This window comes from Rhipicephalus microplus, chromosome 8 (assembly GCF_043290135.1).
Source record: "Rhipicephalus microplus isolate Deutch F79 chromosome 8, USDA_Rmic, whole genome shotgun sequence".
In the NCBI taxonomy this organism is placed as follows: domain Eukaryota; kingdom Metazoa; phylum Arthropoda; class Arachnida; order Ixodida; family Ixodidae; genus Rhipicephalus; species Rhipicephalus microplus.
This window is the reverse complement of record NC_134707.1, coordinates 102115842-102139830: the sequence shown is the minus strand read 5'-3', so window position 1 is coordinate 102139830 and position 23989 is coordinate 102115842. Positions and strand designations below refer to the sequence as shown.

Genomic DNA, 23989 nt, shown 5'->3' with positions numbered 1-23989 from the left:
TGTGCGTTCTTTTTGTTTGTGTTTAATGGCACCCCACCAGGGGTGTCGAGTTGCGGAGGTTTTCACTAGTGGTGTGTGTGTTCTTTCTGCGCGTCCTTCAGGAATCACCAGCGTTTGCCGTTCTTCGTGAAGCATTGCAATTGCTGCAATAACTATCATTATTTCTCCCTTACAATGAATCAGACATTTTGTTCTACAAGAGCTCTCACAAATCAACGTGACACGTTGAGACGTTCGTAGTATTTTTACATCAGAATGGCTAGGTCATGCGTGTACTATATAAAAAATGTTATTTTCTTCTTTTTAATGACTTCAAGAAAGGAGGCAAAGTCTCACAATGCCGCATCAACAATACGTTCCAGCCTTGTAGTCAAATTCAGAGCTGAAGAATAACGTTATTGCCTCTGCGTACACTTCTACTTTGCCATATATAGCGCAAACTTTCACTACGCCAAAATGTGCGTGATGTGCAAAAGAACATCTCGTGCAAGTTCGTTCGGGCGAAAAAAGTTCCTAATGGGGCTTCTAAACACGGTGCATTCGTTGTAAATGTTTACTCACTCTGGCGCAAAGGAAAAACCGATCGCGGTCTGGCTGAACTTGGACGCCTCATCAAGGAAGGTCCTCGGAGCCAGGTCCCAGCTGCTGGGACCACCACTAATGGTGTTCCTACCGTCCTTGTAGAGAGATTCGTAAAACATGACGTCACATAGGCCATCTGGAGGCAGGTAGAGCATACTTTTGCCTTTCGTATTGCGGACCGGCTCGCTCACAGTGCACAGGAACGTGGAGTTGGACATAACCGGGAGCTCTGAAAAGAAGATCCAGATGATGAAGCGAACATTACAATTCACATCCCACACGCCTGAAGGCAAACTTTTTTTTGAGGTGGGGATAAGGGAGCAGGGTGCCTAATGCACACTTTGCTGTGCATGTAGAAATGGAAACAGTTGAATTTGTACTAACGCGTATGCCATCTTCTGCAAATTGAGCAGGCCGAGCTGAACACGTTCGCCACGCGAAACTGGCCGTGCTCTCTATACGCATACGTTTTTCGTCGTGATATTTTAGAGAGCGGGAGGGCACGAGGAATGTAGTCACTTTACGAAATTCTACTTTCCCCATTTTGTGTTTCAAAACACACGTATATAATATTCACCATCCATTGCTCCATGTATATTATGCAAGCTTGACGTTAAAAGCATTAGCACGAGTGTTCAAGCGCTGGTACTGGTGTTTGCTATTTGTGGATTCGCAAGATAACTTGCTCGCGCTACTTTTTACGAAAAAGGGTTGCCCGAGGTACGGTTCGAGGTCGATGCACGTACTATTTCTGCTGATTGCTTCCTGATTCGTTCTTTTCAAAACTACCGGAACTCTATCGTGCGCCATGGGCGGTAAGCTAGGATGGTGATTGGTGGAGTAGAAAGCTTAGTCCATTCGCACTTCTATACACTGCAGGAAAAAAAGGGGTCATTGGTATTTCATTTTTCACAAGTAATACGCAAAAACTTCTGGGAATATTTCAACACGACGTGATTTGGAATGTCTTCTCACCGAATGAACCATTATCTTGGAAGTAGAAGGAACATGAATTTTCGCTCGCATTGATGTGACATCGCGGTATTCATTATCACTAATAAAACCCTGCCTACTTTAGCATATTGCTTTTTAAAGTGATACTTGCTTGCTATCTAGGAAGTCTTGCTTCAGTAGGCTAAAAAGGTCGTGAGACAAAATGAGAAATAAATCGCCGAAAGCTGCCACCGAGAATTCATTACGGCAGGACACTGCATCCTCAAGCCAAAGCTGCGCATTGTTAGAATGTTCGGTCCTCGAGGCAAGAAAAGCACTGGAGGCTTCTGCCTATCGAAAATGTTACGAATATTCGGATAACAGAGAAATTTCCAATATAGTTTTAGGATGCAAGCGATGTGGTAAATAGACAACGAAAGTCAGAAACTGCACTGCTGTTTCATGACTCTACGGAATCCCACACAGCGTCGACCTTTCGGAGGCAAACCAAAACCCCTGCAAAACAGCACCGCTCCCTCTCTTCGGACAGCGTAGCTGCTGCAGCTTGAGGTAGGGTTGTATCTGTTGGCAGCGCAACACTCTTCCTAACTCTGCACTGTGGACCGGGTGCATCGCATAGCCAAGTATAGTAGAATACAGCGAGACGCCAAAGAAAAAGTGAGGTTGAGGATGATGAAAAAAAGTTCAGAAAGTAAAGCAAGGCATAGTTTTGTATAATGTAATTAAACAGAGGGGTGATCACAGGCTTTGTGTGTCGGTAGGTGACAAAAGGAAGAGGAGACGGCGAAGCATAGGACTCCCTCGCATAACACTGTATACTATAGCAAGGCGGTGAAAAGTAGTGATGCGCGGGTACGGATGACGGAAAAAAAGAACCGATGCGTTTTATTTAAGGTCTCATATTTGCAATTGACTAGCACAATTAGGTACCGCGCCGTGTCCTAATATCCCGCACTAATATATTTTTTTTTGTTCTTGGTCTACCCGCCTCTTGCACTGCAGTGAATGGAATTTGGTCTGTGATCTCTACAAACGCATGGGGCACAACTATATTCAATGCGTTGAAGAAGGGAAGGCCACTTGTCGAAACATTGGTTTCAGCAGCAGGCGCTGTGCGACAACTTTTCATTTATTCCTGGAATACCTAATACTCTCGACATCATTTAGACGCTCTCTATTTCATACTCCTTACACTGCAGCTCCTGATTGACATTGAAGTCTTGCACTCGGAGGAATTTGGAGTAGAAACCAAGCTATAAAAATTTCAGGTCCTATATAACATTTGAGACAAAACAGCATTCTTTTGAAATTCCTTACGCAGACGTTTCAGTGTGTGACAGCATAAATTTGAAAAACTGGCTAGGGATGGTGCTGACTTACGTAAAAATGGCGGCAGTGTGGTTGTCTTCCGGGTTCCTGTAAACAAACAAAAAACAAATTTAACGACTTGCAGAAACAAAAGGCTGCTGCAAACTTTTTTCTAGCCCTCATTGAATTACCTTAATACGTGTGTTTATTGTTCCGGCAATCTATTCCCGCAAAATGTTTTTCTCTGATGCTCTGAGCTCATAATTCCGTTTAGTGTCAACGACAGCGCTGAAACCTACACAGCGGTCATCATGAAGGGCAATTATCTCAATCAGTGTAAGCCACTATCTTGAACACATTGCGTTTTTCTTTGCAATCATTACTTCAATTTTGTTGTGAGCCAATGTATCCCTTATTCTATCGAAACATAACCCCACGCACCGCAGAGTGACTGTCACACAGGTCCCGTTAATTAGGGTGGCGATCGCCGGGCTAATTCCAAGGGCCGAAGTATCGGCCCCCCGAACCGCACCGCGAAAGCGTGGACAATTTAGAAGTGGTCCTTTTTGGCGCGCCAGCGGACGCTGGCTGCGGCCCAAAGAACAAGTCAGAGCCGAGAGTTGATAAACCAACAAGATTATATTCTCAATAATGGCAGATCAAAAAAACAATACACAAATATGCTCACTCCACAATAGTTGCAGACAATAGGTCACCAATCAAACAACGTACATCACAGTACAATCAGCCACACTCAAAACATTGGACACTGACAACAATACACACTACAATGCAGTCGCATGCATTGAACAACCAAGACACTTAAAGACTAAAGAGATAGAAAACCTATTCAGTCCAAAGTCCTTGAAACAAAAGTCTGAATGATACTCTTCCGAGAATCACTCACTCAAAGTCCAGCGTTGTTGCCGTTCCGCTGCCCCGAAGTTTCTCTTCCAGGAAACCTCGCGTCTTCAATTGGCCACTCTCCAAGCTTCAAACTTCTTCGCCGGAAACACGTCGGCTTCACACACGCAGCTGTTGCCACGCGTCTTCGCTCAATAGCGGTAAACACACACTCTTGCCTGTAGCTCGAGTCGTCACCCCTCAGGTGGAAATCATCTTCTTCTCCTGCTTTGTCTCCACGGACAAAACCTTCGCCGACTACACGTCGGAACCCCTACGCGCTCTGGCGCTAACTTCCGTCTTCTCCTGCTTTGTCCCTAAGGACAAAACCTTCACCGAATACACGGCAGAATACCTACGCGCTCTGGCGCTAACTTCCGTCTTCTCCTGCTCTCTCGTCTCGGCCTCTCGATTAAATACCTTCCGTGCGAGATTCCAGAAAGTTCTCGTCATTTCGTCGGCGCGATACGCAGCGAAGGCTGGGGAGACGGCAAGACGGTTGGAATACCCTCCGCGTCAGATGACTCAACTCGGCATGACCACGCCTATTTCCTTCCAGAAATTTCCAGCGCTTGCCCGGCCGCCGCTGTGGGGTGAGGAGTTTCATCGGCGAAGCCACGCTTCCGAGGGGAGATAGTCGCGCGCCCAGGGAGCCTTGGATATTTGTTTTCTTTTTTTTCTTTTGACCTCGCGGCCCTCTCCCGCGCGTTATCGCAAGAATTTGGCGGCGCGCCCCTTTCGAGCACTCGTTCTGTGACACTACCCCCCACTTTAAAATATTATCTTATACTATTCAAAACCACACAAACGAGCGCGAACAGTCCCCACACACTCTGTAAGACTGTAACACAAACCGTCGCTCATGACACTTCACATTAACAATAGATCACTCAATATAATTGGACATTACAATTCAATCTCACACACATGAAATATAACCGCAGGTACATGAGTAAAACGCTTCCTCACACATTCCAAACAATACAAATGTACAAAGTTCTCTCATTACAACAATTTGTACAACACTATACATCACATCACAGCACAATTACTTCGACACTTGTGACACAGGATAACACAACATTAACACAACATATGACACTCAGCACTGCCAAACACATTCTAATTCGACCTCAGCACTTATCCTGTGTACTTTGAGCGGCGCTTGCGCCCTTTGTTGCAGTGCTCGCTCGATCTCTTCTTGTGTTTCCACGTTCTTTTTCGGCGAGCCCTTTCCAACGACGGTATCTGAGGCGGCGTCTCAGCCATCGTTGTCACTTCCGACACCGTTAACGGGTCATAACGTTGAACGAGTCCTGTCGGTTTATTTACCAGCTTGTTCATGTCACGGCATTGGGCCTGGCTGGCCGACTCCGGCATTTTTACACTGTCGGTCGGTTGGGGTCGTGTCGACGTACTTCCAGCTGCCCAGCACATGAACTCATTCAACACGATCATCTTATCATTCGCTGTCTCTTGCGCCGCGGCTTCACCTTGGGCTCTAGTGAGATCCGTCACGGGATGCTCCTCCACTGTATGTCGCGGTCGCTGGGTTGGCGAGGGCTCTATCTTAGGGTCTTCTCCCAAACATTCCGGATCATTCAGTCCTCGCGCCCCGTCGATGTTTCCGATGACAAGGTCGTAAAGGGGATCGTCATACATAGAGCGGTAACCTTCCCGCTGAAGTACGGGGTTTCCACCTCAATCTCTGCTTCGGGAAGCATCCGAACTGTACGGTCAATTAAGCAAACCGGTTTCGTTTTGCCTGTTAACTCACTTTTCCGTACCAAATCTCTCCGCACGATAACAGTGGAGCTGCCGCTATCTCTTAACACCGTAATCTTTTTGTCCGCAACTTTTCCAGGCAGCGTTGGCATTCCCTTCGAAACACCGGTTGGCTGTTTTGCCATTACGGCACCCACGATAGGAAATTTCTCCACATTTTTCAACTCTACAAATCCATCGGTGACGGCATTATCCCCGGATTTCGGTGCCGCTTGCACACAGGATACCTGGTGAGTTTGACTCGCTCCGTTTCGACATGCGTCTGCTTTGTGCCCAGCCTGTCCACACTTGAAACATTTTACAACCGTAGGGCTCGTAAAGATCGTTAGACAGTTTTTCGCGCGATGACCCACTCGGTTACACAGAAAACATCACAGAATGTTCTCCGGTGCACGCTTCTTTTCTTCAGGAGCCGATTTCTTTGAATCTTCAGGACACTCCTTCTTGACCCTGGCCAAATTAGTTCCACCTTGCGCTTCCAAGAATTGATCAGCCAATTCAAGCATTCCTTCAAGTGACTCAGCCTTCCTCTCTTTCAAGTAAAGCGACAGGCTTGGGTAGCAACTAGTAAGAAATTGTTCTCTAGTTAGGAGCTCCCTAAGCTCATCGAACTCCTGTGCTGTCCCTGAAAGTTCAATCGATCTGTCGAAATAATGACAAAGTCGGGCGGCATACTGCGTCGCCGTCTCACCATCAGCTGGCTTTCCTGTCCGAAATCTGTCCCGGAATCCTTCCACAGTAAATCTAAATCGCTTCAGCAAAGCAGCTTTCACCTTTGCGTAGTTGGCTGCATCGGTCCGCGTCAGCCTGCCGTACACACTGAGCGCTTCACCACTCAACGAAGTACTCAAAGCAGTTGCCCATTGATGTTCCGGCCAATTCTGGCTCCTTGCAATCGTCTCGAATCTGTGAAGGTACGCGTCAACGTCGTCCTTCCTTTCATCAAATGCTACGAGCAGCTTGCTTGGGTTCAAGCGGAATCCGTCGTCCTCCCATTCGCTGCTTTCAACTCTAGCTTGGACCGGAATTTCACTTCGCTGTTGCAAACAGAGCCGCTCGAGTTCTATCTCGTGCTGTCGCTGCAGTTCTCTTTCCTCTCTTTCTTCTTTCGCCCTCTCAGCTGCCAGTCTTTCTCTCTCCAGCTCCGACTTCAATTGCTGCTGTCTTTCTTCTCTCGCCCTTTTGGCTGCCAGCTTTTTTCTCTCCAACTCCAACTTCAATTGTTGCTCTCTTTCTTCCTTCGCCCTCTCCGCTGCCAACCTCTCTCTCTCCACCGCATCTTTCTCCTTCTGGCTTACCCACTTCTGTAGTTCGGCGCCAGAAAGACCCATCTTCTCACCAAGAGCAACTAACTTTTCGAGATCCATTGTGTCTCGCAAATAAAACCTTGCCGCGTGCAAAAAGTATCTGCCTAGATCATCTATCGGAACACTCCCCTGCACTTGTTACGAGAACACAGAGCAACACACAAAATCGTTCCGATAGCACTATCAACAACTCGAGGCTCTTTCTCACTAATTTGGACACACTGTACACCAAAAGGTCCTGTGTCGCGGACGCCAGATTAATTGTCACACAAGTACCGTTAATTAGGGAGGCGATCGCCGGGCTAATTCCAAGGGCCGAAGTATCGGCCCCCCGAACAGCCCCACGAAAGCGTGGACAATTTAGAAGTGGTCCTTTTTGGCGCGCCAGCGGACGTCGGCTGTGGCCCAAAGAACAAGTCAGAGCCGAGAGTCGATAAACCAACAAGATTATATTCTCAATAATGGCACATCAGAAAAACAATACACAAATATGCTCACCCCACAATAGTTGCAGACAATAGGTCACCAATCAAACAACGTACTTCACAGTACAATCAGCCACACTCAAAACAACGGACACTGACAACAATACACACTACAATGCAGTCGCATGCATTGAACAACCAAGACACTTAAAGACTAAAGGGATAGAAAACCTATTCAGTCCAAAGTCCTTGGAACAAAAGTCTGAATGATACTCTTCCGAGAATCACTCAAAGTCCAGCGTTGTTGCCGTTCCGCTGCCCCGAAGTTTCTCTTCCAGGAAACCTCGCGTCTTCAATTGGCCACTCTCCAAGCTTCAAACTTCTTCGCCGGAAACACGCCGGCTTTACACACGCAGCTGTTGCCACGCGTCTTCGCTCAATAGCGGTAAACACACACTGTGGCCTGTAGCTCGAGTCGTCACCCCTCAGGTGGAAATCATCTTCTTCTCCTGCTTTGTCTCCACGGACAAAACCTTCGCCGACTACACGGCGGAATCCCTACGCACTCTGGCGCTAACTTCCGTCTTCTCCTGCTCTCTCGTCTCGGCCGCTCGATTAAACACCTTCCGTGCGAGATTCCAGAAGGTTCTCGTCATTTCGTCGGCGCGATACGCAGCGAAGGCTGGGGAGAGGGCGAGACGGTTCGAATACCCTCCGCGTCAGATGACTCAACTCGGCATAACCACGCCTATTTCCTTCCAGAAATTTCCAGCGCTTGCCCGGCCGCCGCTGTGGGGTGAGGAGTTTCATCGGCGAAGCCACGCTTCCGAGGGGAGATAGTCGCGCGCCCAGGGAGCCTTGGATGTTTGTTTTCTTTTTTTTTCTTTTGACCTCGCGGCCCTCTCCCGCGCGTTATCGCAAGAATTTGGCGGCGCGCCCCTTTTGAGCGCTTGTTCTGTGACAGTGACTCTGTGTTGATTGATTTCTGCATAACCCAGTTAGGCGTGGGTGCATTGATGCACTCTTACTGCGGTCTCACTTGAAGCCATGAAAAAACTAAAAAAAATGTTTCATCTGGTTTTCTGTATTTAGCCACACATAACCATGCCCTCATTAGGAGTTTATGAAGTATTTTTCTTTCCTGAAATAAATAGGTCGCCAGAAATGCAACCGTCATGTCGTTTTTGTCTTCTTTGTTATCGTACAAAGTGCTTCACTTCACTATAGTGTATATTTCTCATTTCTAGATTATACAAAGGCTTCTACAGAGGCTTTATCTTTCAATCTAATCTCACTGAAGTATCCCGATGTTTGCTTTCGCAATGCATGTCATACAGAAGGAAGGTGTCAGTTAGGTTGAGCAATGCCGCAGCTGTGCCGCATAGTCATTCATAGCAGTCGGGATTCTGCTCCCTGAAACCAAAAAGTGCCAATGATAGTGTAGGTGGATTCGCGCTTTATGACAGACCTAACCTTCACCAAAAGCCATACAAGGTGGGTCCTATCTCGGTGCAGACTACTACTCAATCTTGATGGTAATGCGTTCAGGCTTTGTCTATTCGCTGCTCAATTAAAATGCCACTGAGGTAAAAAGAGTGTGCGGGATATTGCGAGACAAGTTTCTAGGGAGGCCTTAAATTGTGGCGGCTGTTTTCTTTGCGTTACATCGCCAAAATTTGGAGAACTGCGTTGTGGTCTAGCAAATTTACTGTCGGTGTGGACGCCAACTTCTAAGCCTCATAATGTAGGAAACATCGCGGGCGTCAGTGTTCCGTAGGTACGAGCTTCACGCCTTTGAGATTCACTAGTAGTAAGAGATTATTTGACAGCAGATGGATAGAAAACAAAGTGTTCTGGACAGCGCTCTAATCGCCGCTGACTTCGTAGAGGTGCAAACAACTTTCTGCACTCTTGGCAAAAAAAAACAATAAAAATGTCACTATTTTCGAATACGGTAATTTTGCCACAGCAGTACCGCATACCGTACTGCAGCTCAATACACCCAACATGTTAAGGTAATTCGAGTTTTTCAACAAGCTTGTGATGGAAAACTTCTTGCAGTCACCACCAAGAGGCTGCACTTTATATTTTCGTATTAAATGGCCGTTTTGAACAACAAATAAAGCACGCAATTAGAGGCGCCTCTTCCACCGAATTCACTCTTTTCGCCTGCTTAAGGCATTCCGACAACCGCAGTTTCCAGGTTACTAATATTTACACCACAGGAAGAGCCAGGAAAACCCCATCACAGGCGCGCTTCCAGCGTAAAGCCAGCGTTTTGTGTGTGTGCGCGCGCGCACACATGTTCTACTTGTCCGCGTTCAATCGCTCTGTTCAGACTTAACAGAGAAGAAGCAAGGATGGAGTTAGTACGAGGCACCAGTTACCAGCATGTTGAGTGTAGCGCAATCAATGCGGCTGATGTAGAGCGCGTAGCCAGTTCCCGACCAGTCAACTAGCGACGCCGATCGGTTCCGCGAAGGCGAACGCGGAAGACCCCGAGCATGGGAAAGAAAGGAGCCTCCTTCGTTCGCACGGTTCACGAGCGGAGCCGTCAAAGTCATCCCCGTTCAGGACTAGAAGGAGAAGGCTTACTCGGAAAAGCGTCTGGCGAGAGGCAGGTCAGGCGCCACCGTCTGATTTTAAGCCACTGTTGGCATGCACGCGTGCCATTGAGAATGACACGGGGACGCGACCACTTGGCTGACCGAGACATAGTGGCGGCAGGGAGACGAGCATAACCTCCCCTGCTGTATGTCATTACCGAGTGCTGCTAATAGGGAGTTTTCGTACTGGGTACGCATTCCCTTGGGGCCTTGCGGGCTTGGGAGCGCGCGGCGTTGCGTGCCGCACACATAGCCAACCGGAATGCCTTTTAGTTGGCGCCACGGTGGCACGCACGCAAACACAAGCCGCACGAAGTTCACACGCGCTCGCAGAGCCATAGTGTCTTGTCGCGTAAGTATTATTTAAGTCTTTTTATGATTTAAAATGTTAAATTAAACATACATAGTGACCAGGACACTTTTCTTATTGTGTACAGTAATCTGGTATACGCAAAAAAGTGAAAAATACAAGGTTACTGTAACGAAAGTGTCGACAGCTTGTAACACTTCGAGCAACTGCAGTCATGAACATGTTAGCTTACGTGTAATGTTTTTGAGGTGAAAATGAATAAAAAGGTTATTCATCTGTAATATTGTCGCTGCGCAGTTTTTGCACCAAATGTACAATGCACAATGTTTCTGCAATAACAAATTTGTGGTTGTCTGTTTCACTATGGCCGCGCTAGATGGCGGCACCTATTCAGCTGGTCGGGGGCTGGCATGCGCCTTTTAGTTTCTATGTTCCACGCCATTCTAGCTTTGGAAATCTGACTGAAACCGTGTAATCACTATAAGTGCTTGCACTTTGGCTTATTTTAACTCGACGGCTAGAGTATCCGCTGTGCGGATACCATGAGTTCTTGTGAAGGTGAACCGCGCGGACGCATGGCCTCATCGCCCCAGCGATCTTGCGACGCATCTGTTTGGGGTTTCGCGCATGCGCAATGCCGCCGCCACAACGTCCTGCGTACGCAAGCCGCTTGGGTACCCAGCACTAAAACTCCCTAATATGTCGGGGCGCCTCGCTGTCGCATGCACACCTGTTAAGCGCACGGAGCCCAACGGTGTACCCACCGCTCTTAGGGAGGGTTCTACGAAGCAACAACAATGAGAGCTGACGGGGCTCGAGCGTGAGAACGGCTGCCGACAGAAGTCGGCCGACGGAGGCAGCATGGCCTGGCATGGGAGAGAGTGTCACACGCGCAGGACCTATTCCTTTGCGTGTTTTATTTTGTAACGTGGTTTTAACCAATCTAGTACCTGTTATGAAGGTGTTTCTGCGATTGGTTGTGATGATGCGAGTCCCAACATGTGATTGGTGTTTGTAAAGACTCTTTGTTCAACCAAGGGCGGGCTGAAAAGAGGTTGTTTGAATCTGAAATGAGAGCGGATGTTCGGGCTTAGACTCGGGCAGTAGCCTGGGGCTGCAATAAAGCATCTCTTCACCGGACTACGGCTCTTCCTTCGCGCTGCCACTGTGCACTCGAGTCATCGAGGGGAGCCATTCCGAACCTGAAACATCTTCCCTCATTAGCTAGTGTCGAAGCTAGTCGAGGAGGAGGAAATTAACTGATGGGATCTTACATAAAGAGTGGCTCAGTAGGATTCGCCAGCAGATATGGAACGTGAGTTGCCTAAACTGAGAAAAAGTCAGGCTTCAACGTGAGAAGGAAATCGAGAAATGGCAGTGAGCCGAGTAGACAGAGGAACAACGAGACGTACGCCTCGAGAAGCGTATGCATGCACTAACCTTAAAACTGATTTATTTGGGACGGAGCAAAGGCTCTGCGGACGCATCCGGCCATACGTTGGCTGCTGCCATGCAAAGCATGCCATACGCAAGACGCTGGCTAAGTCTGGAAAGCGGGTTGTGGAAGCTCATTTAAACCTGCCCAATACGATTAACCGTACCATAGGTTATAGAGACCTAGGCAAAAGTGAGTTACGTGAAAGCCAAATGTTTTCCGTCCATGTTGTTTCCTGTTGTAACCAAAAAATAAGCTACTTTGTGACGTTGTCCAATAATTTTTGTCGCAATCACCAATCCGAAATTTTCAGAAGAGTTAAGCCCGAAAATTTTTAATGTTAGGCTTAATTTTAATTTCAATGTAATTCTGCAGCTGTCTGCCTAGTAAATGAGTTAACCAGGAAGCTATTGTTAGACAGCGCAAGTATAAAATTTCCGACTGGTGAGAGACACAAAAATTCGAAAATGAGTTCTGTGTAATGCCACTTGGTGACCCACTGATTAAAAAAAATGTGGTCTTGTGCCACAAAATATTGACGTTTAATTCTTTTCCCTACAACACCGGTTGCCATTTTCGATTCTAAAAAAACCTAATTAGGAATAAATTCTGACGATTATGTTGGAATTGTCAATAATTTTGCTTCAGTTCACAATAACTCGCTTCCTGGTTTGTTAAGTGGATAAAACCTGTAACCGCGCCAACTGGCATGACGTCAGAGGAGGAGCCTGTAAAACCGTTTTGCAGCCTTGTTGCCACTGAAGAGTCGACGCTCTGTGTGTGGGGGCGTGGGGGCGTGCTAGTGTGGGCGTACGTGTGTGGGCGTGCGTGGGCGTACGTGCGTACATGTGATCTGTTCTGTCCACTCTCAATCGCGCTGTTCAATCTTATGTAAGGCGGACACAGCAGTACATCTTAAGTACGAAAAGGCGGCTCAGTGGGATTCATTGGAAGATATGTAAAGTGAGTAGGACAACCTGAAAGAAACCAGGCTTCGTCGTCGGAAGAAAATAAAGAGAAGGCGGTGATCGAGGAGAGGGAGGAAGGAGGAGACTCACGCCTCACGAAGCGCGGCCCTACAGAGAAACCAAGCTAAATAATAGATACATGTTCTCAGGTGTCTACAGATGCTCTTCAGACGCAGCCTGCCAGCCTTTCCAAGGCTGCGTCCACAAAGCTGTTGCCGACGCTCAACTAAGTTTGTTCAATAAAATTAACTTTACAGCTGACTAGACACACTCAGGCTAAACGAGTTAAGCCAGAGTAATTCTTTTCTTGTCACTTTATTCACTCTTGATCTAGCATACGTGTTAATATTGTGATGTTATCCACTAATGATTACGGAATCCACCAACCCAGCATTTTAATAGAGTTTAGAGTGTGACAGAGAGAAAAATGAAGAGTAAGGCAGGAAGGTGAACCAGAATTGAAGCATACGATATGCTACCCTGCATTTAGGGAAGACGCAATGCTGAATAAAGATGGGAAAAAACAGAGCGAGAAGTACACAAGCAAAAAAGAAAGCTGGTATTGGGGGTGCACAAATTTTTGCTTATTCTCGGATCTACACCGAGGACAGTGCCATTGCACGGTGGTCTACCTAGTTGATTAGTTCACCAGGAAGCTACCGTTTCACAGTGTGAGAAAGGAATAGTCGGCCAGTCGTAGAACGTGGACATAAAATTTTGCGAAAGAGCTCTACCTAATCTGGAAAGGTGGCAGAATGATTACGAAACAAAAATTAGCTTCGTGCCGCAAAATACGGTGGTTCGAAACATACCGGTCACCTTGTGCGATTCTAAAGAACGTCATTTGCAATATTCTGTGACCATGTTTGTGGAGTTGTTGATGATTCAGCGTTTCTTTGAACTAACTGATTCCTGGATAACTGAGTTGGTACAACGACCAGAGCGTCAGCGTGCCGGTCCTGTGTTCATTGTCCCGACAAGGCCCTACCTTTCTACAACAGCATAGAAGCATTTTTTCCGACAAGTGCATCCTGAGTGTCTCCTGCCATTGTCCTACAAATACGCAGCCGCGTATTTATCTTGCGCAACCTTTGCGCCACCTACGGAATTCCTCAGAGATAATTTGAAAGAACCTATTTTAGGTTTCTGTAAAATAATGTGATCGTAGCAAATGGGATACAGAATTAACAAGGGGAGGGAATGAATGAGAAAAATTTGGTTGAATACATACGCAAAATGTACAAAATATCATGGGCAAATACAAACTCAAACTTATTTAAAATGAATCCTGATTGCTTGATGGTGTGAAATACAGCGCATAAAAATGACACACATAAAAAAGTGAAGGCATAGCCCTAACGCTTTGTCTTTTTTTTTTGTGCATTGTCTTTAGGTGCTGCGTTTTGCACCGTGAAGCTAAACGAACTCGTCCAATTTTCTACGCTGCTGCAACCTTAAACGAATACCACGCGTGTGACCATACCTTCATCCTTCACAAGCCCTCAACCACGTAGCGGTAATGAACAGAACTAATTTCAAAAAACCTCCTTTAGAACTTCTTGAATTTATGTGAATGAAGAGCACTGATACAAAAATTGAAAGGCAACATAGGTAATGAGTGAGTTCGGAGCCCCTCGCTCTGCTGATGTCGACGTGGCGGTATTGTTAACTAACCCTACCTCCCGAGTTTGTGTTTGCTTGTTTCGGACAAATTCTTTGCGCCCACGCGTCCCGCAATTTCTTCATCTGTGACGGCGGCTTTGCGTGGGCTGTGTATTAGTGCGGCGCCTGCTGGTGAATGCTTTATCGCGCGTTGCCGCGTCACAGTTACGTGCTCACATGGGTAGTTGTGTTCTCCTTCCTGCTTGAACAGCGACTACCTATCGCTGAGCGCTTTATGAAACCAAAATTGTGGCTAGGTGCTCTCAAAACTCCTGTACATAACAAACTGTCCCGCGTGCAAACGAGGGTTCCGGTTGTGATAACTGGGTCATCATCTATACATGTCAGCAAAAAAAAAATGAATGTGTCTGTGCTCTTTTAACGCTAGGAGACTTTCGTACACCTACCAATATTTCAAACAGTCGCACAAGATATATCCAAAAAGCATAATAGTGAACATATGATTAGCTGTGTAAGTGAGTCTTAAGATATATCCAAAAAGCATAATAGTGAACATATGATTAGCTATGTAAGTGATTCTTAGTATAATCCTGAAAACACTTTCACTTGGTGCAATTGCACATAACGCAGCTGCGTGTTCGATGGGCGTCATGGTTTTCAAGCTTGCTGTCTTGGACTTATGGGGCTCATTAGTATGCTCTTTCTGCTTGCAGTCACCGTATTTCTAGCACAGTGTTTTTCCCACTGTATAAACGTAAGACTCTGGAGATTTGTAGACAAGTAGGGGCACCCGTTGGTGCAGTTTAGTGCATTACAAAGCCCGACAACCTTGCGTAGCTTGCTGTGCAACCAGGTGCAACTAGCACGGACGACAGTACGATTGAGCAAAATAGTAGCGGTGTTTGCACATTGTACACTCCGAAGAAGAGCTACGAATTTCTTTCCGCTTTTCGGACGCGGCATCAAACAGCCACGACGTGCTTGTCAGTCCACTTGCCAGAACTACGACAAAAACAAGAGCAGACCCAACAGCTCCACGCACTACGAAGAAAGATCGCGGTCGACAGTACTGCTGCATTGTGAATTGCCACGAACGTAAAAAAATTCAGGTTTACCGATTTCCGTAGCTGCCGCGAAGCAGAACGTCGACAGCGCTGGCCCCGGACCATTGGAAACGTGTAGGGTGAGCGAAATACTCGCCTTCTCTACAACAGGTGGTCACAAGAGAACGTGTGATAACGTTAGCCTTCGATTATTGTTTTGAGTAGCCTTGACATAACACGGTGGTAACATTGATTATAAAGCTCACCACAGCCCCTGACCATGGTGCGCGCGGTGGTGTGCGATAACCATAGCACAGCTTGCCAGATCAAGGATTTTCGAAAAACCATGCTTCAACATCAATGAATGTGAAGTGCTTATGCGCGTTCGCTGTGGATGGCTCTGATCGTAGTGCCCAGTTATGGCCAGCGCAGCAACGAGGTCTTACGATTGGCCTGCATGCCTGGCTTGACGCCGCTTTGACGCATTAGACACTGGGGCTGAGCGTACCCTTATTTCTTCCGAGTCTCTGCTCCCAGAGATGCACCAAATGCGGCGACAACAGAGAATACAGTGGGCACGGCGGACCATCGAAGAACATGTGGCTCAAACCGCTTTGCTACTTCGTACAGGTTCTTGTTCATGGTCTGCCTGGATCAACGTTTCTGCAACTACCGAAGACTAAAGCAATCGACCAGGCATATCTGCCTGACTTCGCCACGTGCGCTTGGTCTCCAACTGCGTCACTCATGTCGCGTCACTGCTCGTTCCACGCCTCACCTACTCGTGGCGCCACTTATGTTCCACGTGACGTCGACACACCATTTAAAAAGACACCAGCTCCAGACCTATGCCTTTTGTGGGCACGGCGGACCATCGAAGAACATGTGGCTCAAACCGTTTTGCTACCTCGTGCAGGTTAGTAACTGCTATAGCACGATTAGGAGTGATTGTCGCGGTCTTTTGGTCTTGCCGTGCCCCCAACGCTGTGCTTCTATTGCTTATGATGTTTACTGTGTATGTTTGCTGCTGTTGTGCGGTGACGTCGAGTCAAATTCCGGCCCCACTAATAGTGGTGGGGCTTCTGTCGAGTCGATGTTGAGGGAGCTGCTGTCTGGCCAGAAAAAGTTGACAGCGGATGTAACTGCACTCAGAGAACAACAGAATAACGTTGAAAAGGTTATAGCTGACTGGGGAGCCAGATTTGTCGAATTGGAAAGACGAGCCTCATGCGTGGATGACCTTGAACGTACTGTAAAATTGCTAGAGGCGAAGTTGACTGATCTCGAGGATAGGAGTAGGCGATGCAATTTAGTAGTCTTTGGGGATATGGGTGAAACTGAAGCTATTCTTAAAAATAAGATTCTTGAACAAGTTTTCTCCAAGAGGCTTTCGGTTAGTTGTAAATCTGTCGGCCGAATTTATCGCCTCGGTAACGCGGGTAGTAGACGACCAGTCATTATTCACTTCCAGGATGTCACTGAAAAACAGCATATCTTAAAAAATGCTCATAAACTGAAGGGTACTCGAATATCAGTTCAGAACGATTATTCGCGCAATACGCTAAGGAAACGTAAACTGCTGTGCGATAGCGCTAGAACTGATAGAGAGCAAGGCAAGAAAGTTAGCCTGCGTAACGATAAGCTGCGCATTAACAATGAACTTTTCACATGGGATGAGAGCAACAACTTGAGGATCAAAATCGACGGTCGTCAAAACAGTACCAGAAATACTTGACTTTCCTCCGTGGAGGCCTCCCCTGAATTTAAAGAACTTCGAGTTTTAAACATTAATGCCCGCAGTGTCGTTAATAAATCGGAAAGCCTCGAGGCTACTATTTTAAGTTACAACACTCATGTAGTTGTCATAACGGAAACTTGGCTGCATGATAATATTGAAGATGCTGTTGTGTTTCCTCCGTCGTACAGGGCGTATCGCCGTGACAGAAGTACTAGGGGGGGGGGGGGGGCGGTGTGGCTATTTTGTTAAAAAACACTATAGCCGCTACACCATTACGACAGGCTGATAACTTAGAAACCTTGTCACTAAAGTTGTCTTGCTGGGGTAAATCATTCTTACTTTTTGCTGCTTATCGAGCACCTGACTCTCCCCTTGAATTCTTTCGCGATCTTTTTACACACATGGCGTATTTTGCAAACGATAAGGTGTTTCTTGTAGGTGATTTTAATCTGCCAGATGTCGATTGGGAAAACGGATTTTTTTGCACCGCGAATAATTCACATTTACAATATTTGCATGACATCATCCTATTTCACAATCTGGATCAGATAGTTAAATAGCCAACGCGCACCTGTGGTATGTCAGCATTAATACTGGACCTTGTGTTTATTAGTCGTTCATTAGAAGACTTTTCTGTATCGGTTGATCCCGGAATTTCTGATCACAACCTGGTATACTGTTCTTTTTCTTTCAAGGTACCTAACAGCAGCAAATGTAAAACGATAACGGTTAAAGATTTCTCTCGTGCCAGAGAAGAAAGTGTTTTGGATGATCTGGAACTATGCCTTGAAAATTTTCAAAGTAACAATACTGCTGTACTTTGGGATGAGTTGAAACAAATTATTGCTTGCTGTCTTAGCAACTTTATTCGCAACAAAACTAAAAAAGCATCGAAAACTACTCCTTGGATAACGAGAGAAATCTCTCACCTCAAAAGGAAAGTAAAGCGCCTAAGGCGACGGCGGGCCTCCCGTGTGATTATTCACCAAATGCAACATAAATTAAACCTTGAAGTACAGCTAGCTAAGCGCTGGTATTTCCAGCACACGTTGCCAAACTTCATTCGCATGGCACCCCAAAACTTTTGGTCTTTTATAAGCAGGAAAACTAACTCAATTGACCAAATCGTTCACGAAGGCCTCGTCGTTGTCGATAAGCAATGTATCGCAGAGCGCTTTAATCATTATTTTCACAGTGTATTTTCTAGTTCTAATACCATTGTAAACCCTAATCGCTTGCCATGTGACTCGAACACTGATGTTGTATCACAACCAGGTGTGGTATCAATGTTACTGAACCTTAAAATTAAATCATCTCCAAGACCAGACAACATACCGAATGCCTTTCTGCGCAGATATGCTGAAGTGTTAGCCCCCTTTTTAGTAATCATTTTTCGTTCTTCGTTGTCGTCAGCTATTCTTCCTGCAGATTGGCTAACTGCGCGTGTCGTTCCCATTCCGAAAAAGGGCGACGCAGCACAAGTAGCCAATTAAAAAACCATTTCAATAACGTCCAAGTGCAGCAAATTAGTTGAACATATTATTGCTAAAGAAAGAACAAAGTTTCTAAATGATAACAATATACTTTCTTCTTCTCATCAGCATGGTTTTCGCAAAGGGTTATCGACTGCAACACAATTAACGACAATTATTCACTACTTTGCTAGTACACTTGACAAGTCGAGCCAAATCGACGTGATATTTCTGGACTTTAAGAAAGGGTTTGACCTTGTTCCTCACAGTAAACTTATTGAAAAACTGCAGTCAATTAACCTTCCTGCATATATAGTTAACTGGGTAGCAGATTGTCTGTATAATCGCAAACAGTTTGTATCAATCAGTAATTACTCTTCTAATGAACTTTCAGTAACGTCTGGAATACCCCAGGGTAGTGTTTTGGGACCTTTACTATTTCTAATATATATAAATGACATCGTTAACGAAATTTTCCCCCTATTCAAATTAGGCTTTTCGCAGACGATTGTATAGTGTTTAACGAATTTTGTTCTCATAATGATCAATTAATGCTTAATTCTAATCTTCAAAACATCTTGTCGTGGTGCGGGCGATGGGGTATGGAATTGAACAAGGAAAAAACAGTCTACATGTCTATAAAAAAATCAATATGATGTCGTTTGCTTATAACCTAGGATCTACACCACTCACCAAAGTAAACAAATACAAGTAGTATCTTGGAATCACGATAACCAGTGTCCTAAGTTGGAATAACCACATTTCCAACATATGTAACTCCTCCTTCAAAAAACTGTGTATCCTCAGGCACAAACTAAAGCACACTCCTCATTCTACTAAAATGCTAGCCTACACTTCACTCATTCGCCCGAAACTCAAATATGCAAGCATCGTATGGGATCCCTACACAAAAGTTAACATAAACGCTCTAGCGATGATTCAACGCAGAGCAGTTAGGTTCATTTTTTCTAAATACAGAATAACTGACTCTCCCACTAGCCTAATGAAACAACATAATATCAAGACACTTCAGCTTCGAAGGAAAATACACAGGCTAAAATTTCTCCACCAACTGAAAAACAACTCTCTCTAAACCCACACGCGTATGTGACACCACCTGCAGCACGTCTAACACGGCATCGTCACGAATTTTCTTTACCACCATATAAGACCAGAACTAACCTTTTCAATTATTCTTTCTTTCCGCGCACTATAAACGATTGGAATAATCTGCATTTATCATAACTAGTAAGCATAGACTCCATTGAACATATATCTACTTGGTGTTCGCCATTGTCATGTTGATTAATCTTTCATTTTTTTATTTTTAGTGCTCCTTTTTCTGTATTTCAATTCTTTTTTGTGTGTATTTCAAGTGTCTTGCGGGGGTATTGGCAAATGTTTATGCGCATATTATGTGTTCTTACTTTTGTTCTCTCTTTCTGACGTTGTTTTCATTTTTCATGTTTTTCGTATTTCTTCAGTGTACATCTTGTTTAGTTGTGATTTTCTGTTTTAATTTTTTTTGTGATTGCTGTTCACAGATATATACATATGCGTGTATATATATATATATATATATATATATATATATATATATATATATATATATATATATATATATATATATATATAAATATATATATATATATATATATATATATATATATATATATATATATATATGTGTGTGTGTGTGTGTATGTGTATATTTATATTCATGTATTTGCCCTCCTGCTTGGACCCAAATAGGGTCTGCAGTATTGTATAAATAAAAATAAATAAAATACGTTCTTCTAGTTATCTCATGTCGTCGGCACCCCTCGTAAACCCTTTGGACACGCCTGACCAACTGACGGATTAGGAAGAGTTGTTGGCCGTGGAGGCGGCTTGCATTGTCGTCAAGGGCCCAGCGTCTCGGAACTATCTGCGTATGCATTTCTCACGTTCTCCGTGGCGCCTTGATGCCGCTGTTTCTACAATTTGTGGTCTGCCTGGCGCCACATACCTATCAATGCAACAGACAACAAAGTTGAGTTCTACGTAGGACTCAATGACTTCGTGCTGTGCTGTGTCGTGCGCGGTGTGCAGTGTTTTTCCCCTCGCCATGGGCTGAACTGGGCATCCCTCTTCCCCCTTCAGTGGGTTGGGAAGGAGGTGGCGTTTCACCTTCCCCTTTCGGGGGCAAAGGTGAAGATGTCATAATTTATTGTACAGTCCTCGCCTCCATTGGTTTTTCCTGCAGGGAATTTGGGAAGGCCAGGTAATAAAATGCGAACGCCGAGGTGCTCCCTAGAAGCTCTCACAAGCTCCCAGAAGCTCCCGTCATGCTTCCATCGAGAGCTTCCATGATGCTACCACCATCATGTATCACGCTACCTGTAAATATTGTAATTAAAAGTAGCTCTTAACAGATCCGTCCTCCTCTCCTCGACATCTCGCCGAGACTCTGGCTGGCTCAGGTCCTCTGGGCAGAACACCGGCTACATCAAAGGGTAATGGTATAGCAGCGTTTTTCGCAGCACCACCTGTTCGCAGCACCACCTGCGAAAAACGCAGGCGGTGCTGCGAAGTGACGCCTATGGCACTTGTGTCGGCTGTTATATTGTAGCACATTTGACAGCCCTTTTAAAGACCACGCACCTAAAATTACGCGATCTTCTCGTCAAAGCCACCAAACGCTCAAAACTATTCCATACGAATTGTTACGGTAGTCCAGGTAGTATTTATATTTCAAATAACAAAGCCATCATCTGAAGGCAATTATGTTAACTTACTTCGTGTACTTTTTGCAGGTCGAGGTCGTCTTGTGGTCACTGGTGCTTGAGTAGTTGTGCTTGCAGTTGTCCGTGTGGTAGTGGGTCGTGGTGCGGGAGTAGTTGGGCTTGCAGTTGTCCGTGTGGTAGTGGGTCGTGGTGTGGGAGTAGTTGGGCTTGCAGTTGTCCGTGTGGTAGTGGGTCGTGGCGTGGGAGTAGTTGGGCTTGCAGTTGTCCGTGTGGTAGAGGGTCGTGGCGCGGGAGTAATTGGGCTTGCAGTTGTCCGTGTGGTAGAGGGTCGTGGTGCGGGAGTCGGTCTCAGAGTCGGCCTTGAAGTAGTCAGCCTTGGAGGGAAAGTCAGTCTTGTAGTCGCTGGTTTGGTGGCCGTCTGCTGTGTCGGAGTTGGTGTACTCAAAGTCGGAAGTGTCGTGAAAGATAGTCCACTCGGAGTCGCACGTGTGGTAAACGCATGCGAGCTTGGTGTTGCTGTTGTAGGAATAGGGCGTCTGGTAGGCCTACTTTGAGTTGGAGCCGGTACCCTTGGAGTGGGACGAGGGACAGGCGGACGTGGTGGCCTGGTAGACGCATCAGTTGGAGCGAAATTGGTGGTAGCCGGAGCAGTAGTAAACAGCAAAGAAAAGGGAGTTTCTCTTGCCGTTGAAGGCGGTGTACTCGGAGTAGCAGCATGCGTATGAGTGATATCCGTGCTCAGCTGGTGAGGATCACTTGACGGGTAGATTACAGGCATGGTTGTATCTCCAGCCTTAGTTACTGGGGTGTGCGGAGTTGGGAAAGAAGGCACTGGGCCACCACCTCCGCCACTTCCTCCACTTTCACCAAGAAAGTTGTCGTTTTTATCGGTGGTCAGTTCATCGCCTGATAAAAAATTGTACAGGAAGTGTTATGTGTAACCCGGTGATGTCGAAAAATGGGAAAAAGCACAACCGGTTTTCTTCTTAAACGCTTTTGGCGTTCCGAACAATTTCCATATTCCTGCTATTGAAAAGTTACAAGTACAAAGGTCAACGCTGCTGTTTTTTTTACTGTATAATATTGTGTATATTGCAGCATAGGAGCCGAGTGCATAACACAAAGTTTAAAGAAATCAATTTGGTGGTTTTCGTATGTTGTGACAATCCTTGAACAATTGCCACTGAATGATGACCGCTTTAGTTACTGCATGGCATTAACTAGGATGTCACTGACTTTAGCAATGTTAGAGGACCAGGTGATCATGTACGTTAAATAATGAGTGCGTCTTCGCCCGAGATGGCACCTTGAAAAGAATGCAGTAAAGCGTGGAGTTTTTTTTCACAAGGACATAGCAGATATTAGTTTCATTGATGTAGAATAAATGAAAGCCTGAGCCACTTTCTGACAGTTCTTCTTCATATTGAACTGGTGCGCCGAAAGAAAGATCGACAACTCACAAAGCCGACCCACAGTGGCATTAATATGGAAGTCATAAGACACAGGCAACTACCGATAGCCTCACAGCCATTGCATATCTATCAAGAAAAAATAATGGCGAAGCAGCCTGCATAATGAATATGATAATACTACGCAAAAAAACAACAAGTGCACACTCCAATACAAGTAATCACATGTTTCTTTACTCTCTAAAAAAATGCAAACCACAACCATGCAGGGCCATGCTGATACAATGTTTATCCCTTTTGCTGCTGATGTATTCCCTAATTATTTCTTTTATTGAACGTATTTTTTATCGAAGTACAACACCACACCAACAGCAAACTAAACGCTTAGAGGTGCTTTTGATTGTTCGTATAATCAATATTTGTGAAGCACGGACTGGTGGCCCAGTTTGTAATTCATCTTTACTGAAGTGCGCGAAAAAATTAGAACACAAATACTAAAAAAAGACACCTAGACACAGTGCACTTTACAGGTGCCCTTCTGTTGTGCTTTAATTTTTTTTATTTCACCTCAGTTAGAACAACACATGTTGCCTTCACAGTTTATAACATAAATATAAAAAGTTAAATTGAAAACAAATAAAAACAGTGCTTTAATCAAAAGCCTGCAACGTTAATCACGCAACTTATTAAAACGCAATAAAGTAAATAATTATCAAATTAAGTAAACGATAATTAAATTAAAAATGCAAAAGGTAAAAATGTAGTGCTTGAAGAAGCAGGTTATTCCCATCTATTCACCTGTGCTGAACGGCTTCATTCAAGTAGGTCATTTTAGGCAATGTCTAGCCAAAACAACCTATTCGAACTGACCAATTTCGTGACGTTGGCGAGTAGGTTTCGTCTTAAGTTGTCTCATGTTACATCATCTTCGAGCAGTACTGTTTGACAAATCAGAAAGTAATTGGAAAAGATTCTTTCGACGCGCTGGAAGTGTTGCAATAATGTTTGCCCTCATTAGATCAGTCGGCTGTTTGAGCGTAAAAAATTTATTAGAAGCGAACGATATAGCCATCATTCAAACCAGTCTTTGAATTCTCGCAAGTTTTGTTATGTTACATACTGTGCAAAGTTAGCAACACTGCTGGCCTACTCGAGATCCAATCGAATTTGGTAGGAAACAGAGGCAGTCAAAATACATTTCTCTTTATTCATTGCACACTTTTCTTTAGCTTTGAATAATAAATCATTTACAAAAGTGCTTCTGGTCATGTTCAATGTTACTTTCGTATTGCTATCAAAAAGAAACTGCCATCATAAAACGCTCGTTTCCAAGTATAACACGGAAAAAATTCTTACTTGTGCCACTCATTACCGTGATGATCGCAAAGCCGAGGA

At 45.2% G+C, this 23989-nt stretch overlaps 1 protein-coding gene across 1 annotated transcript; it reads right to left on the bottom strand.

The window, feature by feature from the left end:
• Positions 1 to 578: 578 nt before the first annotated feature.
• On the bottom strand, positions 579 to 21963 carry LOC142768336 (uncharacterized). Its single transcript, XM_075870305.1, has 4 exons — positions 21871 to 21963; positions 21237 to 21730; positions 2917 to 2952; positions 579 to 811 (listed from the first exon to the last, which is right to left on the bottom strand). The coding sequence occupies exons 1-4, from the start codon at positions 21961 to 21963 to the stop codon at positions 706 to 708; spliced, it is 729 nt and encodes a 242-aa protein (XP_075726420.1). The 3' UTR covers positions 579 to 705.
• Between the last annotated feature and the right edge of the window lie 2026 nt (positions 21964 to 23989).

Bases quoted from the DNA above. Each gene is read 5' to 3' on its own strand.
- LOC142768336 (XM_075870305.1), bottom strand. From the start codon at position 21,963: ATGCCTGTAATCTACCCGTCAAGTGATCCTCACCAGCTGAGCACGGAT. The intron at 2,953-21,236 runs GTAAGTTAACAT...GTTTGTTTACAG, and splicing joins ACCTGCAAAAAGTACACGAA to GAACCCGGAAGACAACCACA. The intron at 812-2,916 runs GTAAGTCAGCAC...TCTTCTTTTCAG, and splicing joins CACACTGCCGCCATTTTTAC to AGCTCCCGGTTATGTCCAAC.